Source organism: Perognathus longimembris, chromosome 16, assembly GCF_023159225.1.
Source record: "Perognathus longimembris pacificus isolate PPM17 chromosome 16, ASM2315922v1, whole genome shotgun sequence".
Classification (NCBI taxonomy): Eukaryota; Metazoa; Chordata; class Mammalia; order Rodentia; family Heteromyidae; genus Perognathus; species Perognathus longimembris.
The window spans coordinates 34,349,014-34,362,265 of NC_063176.1; the positions used below are offsets into that span (position 1 = coordinate 34,349,014).

Below are 13,252 nucleotides of genomic sequence, written 5' to 3' on the forward strand. Positions count from 1 at the left end.
ACATTTTTCTGGAAAGGCACACTTTATTTTAGAAACAAAAAACACAGGCATATGAAATGTCTACATTAGTATATGTAAGTAATGCGTGTTTCATATGAAGGAAAAATGATAGGGTGTTCCTGGGTGGTTATTGTAAGAACCATTGTCAACAATACTCCCAAAGGTTTAATGAATGCTCCATTTGCTTTTGATGCCGTTGAGTGGTTTACAGTTTGGATGGACGACCGAGTTTACACTGTCAGAAATTATTTTTACTCCATCCCCTCTTTGGTAGTGCATTGTGACTCAGAGGAAGTACTCATATACTACTCTGCACATTTCTTCTAGAAATGCACCAAGCTTCTAAACCCCGTTTCTTTTCTCAATGAAAACCTTTGTTTTATATTTGTCCTAACTTATATTATAGTTAGATACACACAACTAAGTTTGACCTTGGATTTGACAGAATCTTTGAGAAAGGGTTATTAGTTACTTTTATGAAACGTTAATGGAGTCTGATGTGTTATACTCAATACTGTAAGTTTAGACAGAAACCGTGAATAACCGCCAGATGAACTATACAAGAGAGTTTCACTTGGCCACTCAAATTCTCACCTTTCCTCTTCCCTTGTTTCATTCTCTTACTCACTGCTATGAAAACCTTGGCTTATGTAACTCTTCAAACTCACCTGCCTAGACTTAGACAAACTCACCTGTTCACTGTGCAATTTTGTAGACAACTTTGAAGAGAAAGGAAATAGGACCCTATGATTCAGTGGCTTGTGTTTGAAGTGGTGGTGGGGGGGGTGGAATTTTGAGGATCAGTGAAAAGAGAAGCTGTATGAAGTATGAAAATGGTAGGTGTATTTGGTTCTAGTCATTGACAGACATCAGCGTGGCATTAAATTATAGAGGAAGTACTCATCTTAATTAGATAAGGAATTTCCTAACAAGCTGAAAATATTTCAGTACCATTTATTAGATGTGGCTTATTGTAGGTAATTATTTTGAGCAGTCTTTTTTTTTTAAGTACTGAAGCACCAGATTAAAACAGCCTTTTTTTTTAGTCCATTACATTTTTCAATCTACCTTTGTGTTGGTGTATGCTCCTTGAGAGGCACACAGCCTGTGCTCCAGAAGGGAAATGTGAAGCTGCTGTGGACAGTGATCTTAGGCTTGAGTGCTCTCTTCTCCTTCCCCTTGCAGTGCCCTCTCTATGCACATTTATAGCAGACACAGAACCAGGAGCCTAAGTGAGGGTATTGCTGGGATAGTTTCTTAGTCTCATCCATTTTTTTCATTGTAATTTTTTTTCTTTTTGAACTGTAGAAACGCCATAAAGCTGATAATGCTGTGAACAAGAAACAGACACAAGGTAGGAATTTTACATCTTACTCCTCTACTTGTCATGTGCTCTCATAATCAGACCTATACATCTCTTTAATTAAGTATATTTTGATTGGAAATACTGTGTATCTCTTCCAGGGTAGCTTGCTTCTTGCTTTGTAGCACTTATTAGCATGACACTTAAAATCACATTGGAGTGATATGCAGTGATAACACTTTTGAAAGTCAAGTTTTAATATATTTAAGTGCCTCCTAGCAATGGACTTCTGAATACTGTGCTTCGAGTCTTCAATGTTAAAAGCTGTAAAATATCTGTCTTTGCTGTTGTTGTTCTTGTTGTTTTGAGACCCATGGTATTTCTCTTGAAAGGATTTATTGAAAATAAGTAGACATTACTCGGATAAACACTGCATTGTGATTACTCTGAGTTATCAATGCAGATGAAACATAACCTAGCAATAATAATAATTTTTAAAAAGACTAAAACCAGGCCAGCCTCTGGGAAGTACATGGCATTTTGGCATGGCACTTTTTGTGTGGGTTTCATTTTGACACAACCCAAACCAAAATGACCTTTAGCATAAGGAAAAAGACCATAATATGCTCAGATTAAAAAAAAAAATACCCAGGAATTTTGAAAGCAGATATCTTACTCTATCCCTGAGCTTGTTCCCTCTGAAAGTGTCATTTCCCTCACAAGTTCTCTCATGTGATGAGGATCAGCAATGACTGCCAGGATTATCCACTGATTAAAAAGTGTTTCTAGATGGCTAGGTATTGTTGTTGATCATGGAGCTTGAGCTCAGGGCCTAGGTGCTGTCCCTGAGCTTTTTCACTCAAGGCTAGCACCCTACCACTTCGAGGAACAGTTTTGTTTTTGTTGTTGTTGTTGTTGTTGTTGTTTTCCTGGTGGTTAGTTGCAGATAAGAGTCTCATGAACTTTCCTGCCAAGTGGCTTCAAACCACAATCCTTAGATCTCAGCCCGCCGAGTAGCTAGGATTACAGGTATGAGCCCCCAGTGCCTAACATGACTATTATTTTATGGGTCCCTATAAATGACATCAGCTTCTTTTTCAATACTTCTCACCAAGGGCCTTAAACTTGTAATTTATTTTTTTATTGTCAAAGTGATGTACGGAGAGGCTACAGTTTTATACGTTAGGCATTGGATACATTTCTTGTACTGTTTGTTACCTCCTGCCTCATTCCCCCTTCCCCTCCCTCTTCCCCTCCCCTCCCCTGAGTTGTTCAGTTGGTTTACACCAAACATAAACGTGCAGGTTTTTTTTCTTTACACAGTTGAGGAAAGTATATTTATTACCCTACATTTTTTTATAGAATACTTACTTAGAGACTTATTATGGGATATAATAAAAATAATTAGAAATCTTAGAAGAGTAGGAATATATTCTACAGAATAATAAGGAGGAATCTTAGATACTTATTTGTTGAGATAGGTACAGGGAGTAACAACACATGAGGTACTTACTAAGTAAAAGATGATTTGTGTGGGAGATGAAGAATTTGGCTACCTAGTCCCAGCATGACATTTGTGATAAATAGTGTGACCTCTGTCCAATGCATTAGAAATTAGAAAGGAGAGAAAATCATGGCATATCGACCTAGCTCTTGAGTTCTGCAGAGATGTGAGGGAAGCATTTTTCTTGGAGGCTGAGAGAAAAAAGGGAGAAGGGACCTTGATCAGAGAGGATGAAGACCCTCTGATCTACTGACAGTAGAATACCATGTCAGTAGAATACCATGTAAAAAGGAGATTTGCATGGGAAGTAAACACATATGTGATTTAAAAAGTAGACTGAGGTCAGGTTTTACTGAATGCCAAACCAAGGAAATGTCAACTATTTTTTAATGTACTGAGTAACTATTTAAAGAGACAGAGCAAACATTTGGTCCAGGATGGAGATGCAAAGAATCAGGAGTGGGGGACAGTGTTTTGAGACAAAGCTATCACAGGAGTTTACATGTGCAGGACAATTGTGATAATTAAAGGGTGAAAAAAATCCAGATGTTTCAAGTATTGGGACAGTATACAGCGATAGCATTTATTGCCATGTTGCTCAGAATATTTAGTAACGGCTTTTGAAACAGAAACATGTCAATATTTGTGTAATGCATAATATAGGCAGCTCCTATCTTCAGAGAGTGGCAGTTGTTTATTTTCAAGTCTCAGCCCAAGAAGTCAAGAGAGCCTAATCATATGATTGGAGGCCACAGTACAGGTGCTGTAACTTCCTGGGCACTGAGCCACACCCCCAAGTGCTCCCTTCAGAGAAAAAAAATCATTCTCCACTATTGGTCTTAGTTCATTCATCCCCTTTGTAGAATAACAAGGTTTCTTCTAAGGCTAAAAGTGAAGGATAGACAAGTGAGAGGGAAGGTTTCTAGGCAAAGGGTGTGGAAAACTCACTTCAAAGGTGAAATATTGGGATTCAGCCATAAAAACCTTTTTTTCCCCTCCCAAGAAAAATACTTTGGAAATTTCATATTCTAGAAATTATGACTTTTAGGTGGGTACTTGTAATGGTTTTCTAAGAGATTAATTTCTTCCTTGTTTTGATCTTTGCCTCTTTGAGCATTGGTGTGCTTGGTTAGCCATAGAAGGGAGGTAATCAAACTGTTTGGATAGGAGGATACTGCTTGCTGTCAAGTAACGCCAATAGCCATCTGTTGTCATTAGGTCAGAATGAAATTCAATTACTTTCCTGAACTGAAGCCATACTGGGTGATGTGTGGAGTTGGAAGGGGGATATTTATGACAGGTAATTGGTATTTTTGACAGGGCTTTAAAGAATTAAACTTAGAATTTTATTTTCTAAATGTTTGCCAAGGCTACATAATCAGAAAGAGGCTTTTTCTCTCAGATTCAAATATTAGCACTTCTATCTTCTTATAGAAATGAATGTTTTTCTCTCTGTATTTTGCCAGAAGGCACTAGAGACTTTTTTGTGCTAGCATTCCTTAGAGACTACAGAAATATAAATTTGTGATTTATTTCCACCATCTCCAACTCTTTAACCATAGATTGGAGCCTGCCAGGCACCTCATTTTTAATGAACAAAATTGTGGGTTAAGGCTTAACTCAAAATTCAGACAGGTTTTATATTTGAGCTCATTCTTCAACTTAGTTTTTGGTGTGTATGGGGGATACTTCTGTCTTATTGTCTTGGAGATATATGTGGAAAATTGGACTTTTATTTTCAACATCTCACTTCAGAGTAATACAGAAGTCGAGGAACTTGAAGGAGCCCAGATGAGCTTTGTGGTCTCTTCTACTCAAAGAATGCTGACTCTTTCGCTTTGCTCCTGTTGTTTTGTTGTTATTGTTGTTGACATGTGATTGTACATCCTAAAGTGAGAACATTTCCAAGGACAGAGCCAGCCTCTTAAGTCACCTTTGTTCATCTTCCCATTTCTGATAGCTCCCAGCCTATGTCCTGCCTTAGCAAGTGCTCTAGGCACATGTGGCAAATGAAGCACTTCTCAGAGATGTGTAGCCACCTCAGAAATCAATTGCCTAGGGTGAGAACAGGGTAAAAAAGCCCCAGTAATTTTATAACTCTGTTTCCCATACTGTTTCATAGGCGCTAAGAAAACACTAGTGTTGTGGAAATACTTGCCACTTTTACCTTCTCTGTCAAAGTCGTTGTCTTATCCTTGCTTTGCCTCCAGGAACAAAAGACTGTGTCCACCTTTTTGTGGGTTTTTTTTTTCGTCAGTCATGGGGCTTGGACTCTGGGCCTGAACACTATCTCTACCACTTTGAGCCACAGTGCCACTTCTGATTTTCTGGAGATTAATTGGCAATAAGAGTCTTGGCTGGCTTCAAACCGTGACTCTCAGTTCTCAGACTCTTGGGTAGCTAGGGTTACAGGTGTGAGCCACTGGCTGTAGCCTGTGTCCACTTCCTGCTTTCATTATTCACAGCCCAGGACACTCCCGTCCTCACAGTGCCCTGGTTTCCCTTGCATTTTCTCAGATTCCTTCTCAGAATTTGACCTTAGTTTTTGTAACATACCTCCTCCACATGTATCACATACACATCACACACACACATAACACACACACACACACACACACACACACGTCTCACAGTTTTCCTTGAATTGGGTTTTGCCACATTTATTTCTCCAGACATTTTTAGATTCTAAATTTGTAATTGTGATTATAAGCCAGTCCTCACAGGAATTCATTGTGTTGGTTGAGCTAGTTCTCTTTTTAAATTGGAAACCTGTGCTTTCAGTTTTAATGAGCATGCCAGTATTTCAAGTGAAATGGAGTTTTACCTAAAATCATAACATAGAGGCTTTGTTAAGGATGGAGTTCAAAACTGAAGAGTGAGAGTAGAAGTGCTTTTACAAATCATAGGTTAAAATAATTATCTGAAAGGATTTTTGTGTGTGTGTGTGTGCGCGCACGCACGCGTGCCTGAGTGTTTTTGTGTATGTGTGTGGTGTGTGTGTGTATTCTGCAAGTGATAATGTGGAAGATAAACTAGACCACCTAGTTTGATGTTCTATTTGAATGAGGGCCCACATTACCACAATTAGTGTAGCATTCTGTTTTATTGTGATAGTATTGTGTCAGATAAGTCTTCATTAATAAAGCAATTTGGTTGTGCTATTTAGTGTTTTAGAAAAAACAGCGTGACATTCTTGTGAACTAGGCACATTGTTAAAAATAATTGTATTCATCTCCAGCTCTAATTTCCTGTCTAGAGCCACACAGGCCGTCTTTTGGAGTGTTGATACTGACTGATAGTCACTAACAAGGCTCCTGACTTCCTGTTAGGCACATGATTATCTCCTATAATACCATTCCACCTTTAAGGTCTTGTGAAAAAGATGTTCAGAATGTGTGGCTTAAATATGTTCCAGGTTATTCAGCCTGAAGTAAGGCCAGTTTTGAGTCTTACTGGCTCAGCTGTGTCAGTGTTATACAAGATATGTGTTACACTAAACATTAAGCATCCTAAGATAGCACCACTTTCCTGGCATCAAAACAGCATCTCCTTTGTCTCCCCCACAAGTGATCCACTCACTGGACCTGAACATGTACTCTGCCTCATGGACATCAGCTGACCTGCAAGTGGTTATAGGAAACAGTGTTTCCTAGAGTTTCAGTTTACATGCGGAGTCTAAATAAGTGCAGACATCTGAAAGTTTCTGTCTTTAGATTATTATGTACATTTTAGGATTATATAAATTGAACTGGCTAGAAATCATCAACCATAACCCTAGACAGGAAGAAGGTATTTATTTTTGGAGAAATACAGTGATACTGTGTTTCATTTGTGCTAGAAATCAAAATTGCAAAGAGAGGGAAGAAGTATGGAAGAAACTGAGGAGTATAGTTAAAGTGAAAGAGGACTAATATCAGTTTGGCTTTTGTTCTTGGCTTCCTTTTCTGTATGTGCAAACTTTATACACTTTGTATTCTGTTTTTTCACTTAAAGATGTTCCTCTTCTATGAGTGTGTTCTCCAATCTGTTTTTAGCAAACCCAAATAAAACTGCATGTCTAGAGTTCCTGAGTAAAACAGATGTGATTCAAAATTAGAGAATTCTTTAAATGTAAAGGTGATGTACATAAATCAAGAATTGAGTACATTTCTTTTTGAATATTTTGAAATTTCTTTCCCTCATTATCTCCCAGTTTTCTCCCACCTTGGAACAGTTGTTGAACATCATCCTTGTATAAAACCTTTTACGGGGAAGAAACAAGTAACAAGTCTTCTTCATTCTTGCCATACAATAAATTATAATATGGAATGAAAGATAAGATGCAGCAAAATGATACATAAAGGAGATATAGTGTTGTAAGGTAAATCCAGTCAGCAAGATACAGAGACGGCACATTTTGAAAGGTCAAATGGGAAGTCTTTATTAGTAAGCTAGCATCTCCAGGCAGCTGTCACAAAGATCTGTAGCCCGTGAATGCACTTAACACTGTTAGAAAACTGAGCCATGAGAGCCAGAGAGGTTAGAAAGAGCAGAAAAACAATACCAGCTAACCAGATCAACTCCAATGGAAAGCTGAAATGGGATGCCATGGTGACTGGAGGAGAGACAGAAGCACAAGGCATGACATGATGGCACCTGAGCTGGTCTGGGCCATTCAGGGAGCAGGATCACAGGAAACTTGACAGTCTCCCAAGTTTAAGGCACAGGACTAACAGGGCCAATAACCTATCATCCAAGTCCCCACCCCTGCCTCTAGGAACTCAGGCACACCCATCACCTGGCAGGTAGGACATCACCTTCCTCCTCCATGAAGACAAGATGGCCCAATTAAACCCAATTCTCTATATACCACGTGGCCAAGATGGTGCCGGTTAGACCGAGCATCCCCACTTCGATAGGGGACCCAGAAATGTCACTGGAGAAGTTTATGAAGAATGAGTATTATTTTGGCAGACAGCGCTGAGGGCAAAGGACTGATATGAGCACTACAGTGGACGTGAGAAGACATGAGCTGGGAATAATAAATAGTCTATTTTGTCAAAAGCATGGACACACAAAAATAGAGAGGCAAGTTAGGAACATATTTAGAAGGCATTTGAAAACCAAGGTGAGAAAAGTGAAATTAATGCCACTTGTGACTAGTATATTTTGGAAACAGAGGCATCATGAAGCACAGTGCAGTGAGACCAGGATGGCAAATAATAGAAGGCAAAGGAAAATATGCCACGGATAGCTTCAACCAGACTGGGAGCCACAGAGTAAACCTATCAAATAACCAGTAGTGCCCACGTAAAAGAGGAGCAGACTGAGATACTCACTAAAGCCAGCATTTCAGAAGTAACAATGCTTAATTGTTCTTTAGTAGGATTCTATTTCTTAACAGGCACATTGAAAAACTATGAACACTAAAGTCATATTGTAGGGAATTATGGAATGATCGTTTGGTCAGGCCAGAGAGGGGGGTTAGTTTTTTTCTTTCGAGAAAGTTAATTAACTGACAGAAAATTGTATGATTTATGACTTAGTGAGCAGGGATGATGGAAAACATGTTGGGAGCAGGGAATGCTCACCCTTGAGCTCTGACCATACCATCTCACTCATGCGGTATGCATTTTTAATAAGACATTGGGCCTCAAACTTGATTGTGCTTCAGGGGCCTCCAGAGGACCACTTAAAATGTCTGAAGTCATTCTTGTTTCTGGAGGTCTGGTGTAGAAGAAATTCTTAGTGATGCTGGTATTGAAGGGACCCTTGTTAAAAGTTTTATAAGTGAATGTATAGAAAGTAATACTATAAAAATAATTCAACAGGAACACAAATAATAACTTCCCTTTGTCTTGGTGTCATGGGAAGGCAATGATTTGGCCTCTTGTGCATAGTGATTTAATTTGACCTTTATGGACTAGTTCACCAGTTCACTAGTTCACTCTTGTGCAATGTTTGTTTACAGCACAATAAGACTCTTATCTTGGAGCTGCCTTCAGAAGTGAGAGTTTGCATCAGGAATGAATTAAATATTTTAATAAGTCTATAGTGGGTTTCCTTACTTACCCAGGCAAGAAACATAGACTCTGCTACACTCTTAACCTTCTGGATAATTGGAAATCCCACTCCACTGCAGGTTCCCAGGGAGCAAGCTAGAGCATACAACCTTTCCTGTGGTGTTTCTGCCTTCTGTGGCATACTTTATGATGAATTGCCTTTTCCTAGCTCCTTAAGAAGGGACTGATTTCCCAGGAAAGGCAAGCCAGTGACTTTCTGTGATGTCTCCAGAGACAGAACATGTTGATTGGAGAGGTGGCTGCCATATTTACATGCTCCCACCAGAGCATGTAAATGAGCACCTGCAGCTGTGCTGTTTGATTGAGCCCTAGGAGCCTCCTTGGGGGCCTTTGATGAGGAATGCCCCAGGTCCTCTAACAGAATGTTTGCATTGCAGTGTAGAAACCTACTACAACAAAGCTGCTGACTAGTCTTCTGCTAAGTAAAAACAGGTTCCTCTTGAAGGTGTTTGTTTTAAAGTCTGAGCCCTCCAATGCGTACTGTCAGCCTAATTACTCTGTGTGTAAACTTTAGCAGGTGTGTTTGGATGGAACTGGGGAGAGGCAGAGGAGTTTGCATTGAAGAGTGAGAGGCTGTGGCACCCAGGGGCCATTCTCACTCTCTCCTCCCTCACTCTCACTCTGCTGCTCCAGGCAGCATTAATCATCTCCCCTGAGGAAAGCAGAATAGGAGCTCTGTTGCTTTTGGCCCAGGAAAACTAAATAGAATCTTAGCTACCGACCCCACATTATTTCCTCCTTTCTCCAAAGTTGGAACTAGGGCAGAGGAACTCTCTGATTAAAAATAACTAGATTCTTGTTTTAGTCACCAGCATACCAAATGTAATTGTGTTTATTTTAATTGTTCTAAGGACGGGCTACTTGAGAACCAGTTCCAAAAGAAAGACACTCATGAATAATATGAATAATACCCTTGGCAAGTCTTCATGTCTTGATTTGTACTCTTCTTTAAAATATTGTAGCTGATTTTTTTTTCCCTTCACCAGGATTGCTTGTGTATTGCTCTCTGTAGCCTAAAAGTGGTCTAGCTTTGTTGGTAAAAACTGTGTACTGACTTTATTTATGTGTTTGGTTTTTGTATTCCAAACACAGAGTAAATGAAGGGAGGGATAGAAATGTCCTAATCTGCAACACTTTCAGGAAAATGCTACTCAGCTTAGGTAGGGTTGTAGCCTAGCATAGGTAGCATTCACCTTGATTAATTGAGGCACAGCATATTTCAGAATAAATATCAACTACTGGTCACACAGTGTGAGAATTATGCGTATCTGGGCTTTTAAAAGTCAGTAAAACTTCATATGTTGCTGGTGAGTGTGGATATACCATCATTTGCAATGTACCAACATTGGAACCATAGTCTTATGCAACAATTGGGCTCCTGATTCATTATAATATTGCCATTGTCTCTCCTGGACCGACAGTGTGATGCGAATGTAGCCCAAGATGAGGACAAGATAGACTAGCTGATGATTTATAATGTGCTTTTGAAGGTTTTAAAGTCACAACAGAGGCACCCAACACAACATCTCTGCTAAATTTAAGAACGTATTTAGATTAAATTAGGCTTACCTGGCTTAACCAGTTACAGTCTGGTTTGATTAACTGATTAGAAGATGTAGAAGATCCTCCTGGTAATTTTAACTTCTATGAAATTAAGATTTCTTGTCATTTCTTTGAGGTTCAAAAAATCCATGTGTTAGATGAATGGGAAGCAATCTATGGAGCTGTAGCTCCAAGTCTCCCAGGCCCCTGATACCTTTTTACATCATCATTTTCCCATCATACCACATCCATTTCCTTGATTAGTTAGACCTGATTGTGATTGTGGCCTGTGGAGCCTTGTGAGTCCATTCCATTGTTCAACTTGTTGGAACTGACACATCTATACAATGAAATAATTTTTCAATAAAATGCATTGTCTGTATTTGTTCTGAAAGTATTTATAAAATATCAGGTGGAAAACTAAGTTGCAGATAGATAAATATTTAAAAAGAAAGACAAAAAAGCAAATATACCCACATGTATCTAGATAGAAGAGTATAAAGGTGTAATTAGTTGTCCTTATCTGGACCAAGGTAAGAACACTGTCTTATTGGAAATGTGTATTGATTTGATTTATTTTTGGAGAAGAGGGATTGGTAGAAAATGTCATCAACTGACTTTGTATTTTAAAATTTCCTCAATATGTAATTTTGTGCTGGTGGCCACGTTTTCGATGTCAGTAATGACTTGACCAAAAACATTTGTATAAGAGTGGAATGTACTGTTCAGGGAGGAGTCAGAGATTTGAGAAAGGTCAGCTAGAGAAAGGAAGTGAGCAGGTTTGAATGGGCCGTGAGAAGTAATTAGAACAGGATAGAGGGAATGAGCAGGGTTACAAGATGGAGATGGAAGTAGACTTAGAGGACTACTCCCAGTGGTCTTCTAGGAGAGTACCACTGGCTTCCACTTTCCTGATTGAGAAGACTTCCTGCCATAGTCTCTTGGGCCAAGCAGTCTGCTCTAACATGTTGCATGCAACCAGCAGAGTGGGCCAGGATTATTTTTAGATGTGAACTAGCAAACAACTGTGAAATGGCAGCCTGTCCAAGAGGACTAGTTTTGATGGCCCTGAGCTCACCTCAGAATAGAGTGTATTCATGCATCTGGCAGTTATATAACCAGCTCTAACTGCTGCTAATGGGAGTCTCTTTACTAACTTTATATAAAACTGAGAAGTCTATATTAAAACAAATGTCTAAATAGCTCATTGGCATCTTTTTATAGCTATGTTTTTACTTAATTTTTAAGTCATACACCATAAGGTTTACCATTTTAAAATATGCAGTTTGGTGGTCCATTAGTGAATCACAAGGCTATGTGCCCATCACTTCTACCTAATTTCAGAGAGTTTTACAAAAACAAACATCATGTGTATAAACAGCTGTGTCTGTTCTTCCCTCTCCCTGTTAACCAGCTTGTCTTCATTCTGTCTTATTTATTTGTTTAGTATAGACATTTAGATACATGAGATCATACAAGCTGTAGTCTTTTGGGTCTTGGTATGTATCTTCAGGCTTCGTCATGTCATTTCATCAGCACTTAATTCTTTTCTGTGGCTGAAGAACATTCCATTACACTAAAGGACAGTCCAAGTTTTGTTGATCTTTTCACCAATTGATGGACAGTTGGGAGGTTTCTACTTTGGGGAAATTATGAATATTGCTGCAATGAATATTCATATATAAGTCTTCTATATGAGATAAATGTTCCATTCTCATTGGTAATATTTCAGAGTGGAATTTCTATGTCATACTGTAATTCTGTGATTAACTCTTTGAGGAGCTACCAACCTGGCTTTATTTTCCCCTATAATAGTGTATTAAATGCTATGATAGGTGGTTTTAAACATGAGTTCTACTAGAGAATGGAGTTTTCTCCTTAGTGAATCTATGTAATTAGTACTATGGCCTCACATGGTCCCAAACACAAGGGAATATTAGTGACTTTGGCATTCCATCCAGCATTTACCTACTTTGTAATACTCTGCCGTAACACTAGGAATGCAGCAGTGACCAGAATAGGGGAAGTTCCTGTTAGCATGGCTCTGAGAGTCTTGTGGAGGAGATGGCCCTTAAATGATATCCTCTCAACTAAATAGATGGTAAAACTGAGATCTGTGCTCTAAAGATTACTCTAGCAATCTGGCCCAGAGGGAGTGGCAAAGGATCAGGTATCCGTAGAGTGTCCCCTGTGAAACTAAGTTCTGGAAGATACATAGGAGTTAACTTAGTGAGGATGGAGAAAGGACTTCTGGTTATGAAGAAGTGTGCATGGTTCAGGCAGGAAGGGCCATGGTGCTTTGAAGAAGACAGGATTGAGAAGAGAAGTGTTAGGATGTGAGGAAGACTTCTTTGCATAACAAGAATTGTTTTATTTCAACAAGGTGAGGTTTTTTCTTTTTTAATGAATCACCTGAATATAGTAATACTACCCCAAATCCTGGTATGAGTTTTTGCTTCATGTTGTTTTTTCCCCTTTGGTCATATGTAATCACAAACTGATGGATATGGTAAAGACAGATGTAGTTAGCTTATTCCATGGGCTGAACATATCATTGGAATATTCATAGTTATCTTCATTTACTTTTGCCTTTTAAGACAAAGTGATTTCCCAACAACAGAAAGCTATGCTGAATAAATATTAGTCTTTATTCTCTAACCAACACAGTATTATAGTTCTGAACATAGTATTTATAGCATGTTAGGTACTATAGACAGACAGATGAATGAAAGTATTTGGGAAGATGTCTACATGTGACATATGTAAATATTGTACCATTTTAAATAGTGACAGATGCTGTATACATCTGATTTAGGTTCTTGGTACCTGTCTATTTGAGTC

The 13,252-nt window shown here is 38.8% G+C and overlaps 1 protein-coding gene across 4 annotated transcripts in view; it reads left to right on the top strand.

The window, feature by feature from the left end:
• Atp8a1 (ATPase phospholipid transporting 8A1) overlaps nucleotides 1-13,252 on the top strand; it is a 219,798-nt gene that overhangs the window by 35,324 nt on the left and 171,222 nt on the right. For all 4 annotated transcript variants that reach the window (XM_048364487.1, XM_048364486.1, XM_048364485.1 and 1 more), the window contains one exon: nucleotides 1,309-1,354. In XM_048364487.1, the coding sequence (XP_048220444.1) occupies nucleotides 1,309-1,354 (46 nt within the window). The remainder of the gene's footprint in view (nucleotides 1-1,308; nucleotides 1,355-13,252) is intronic.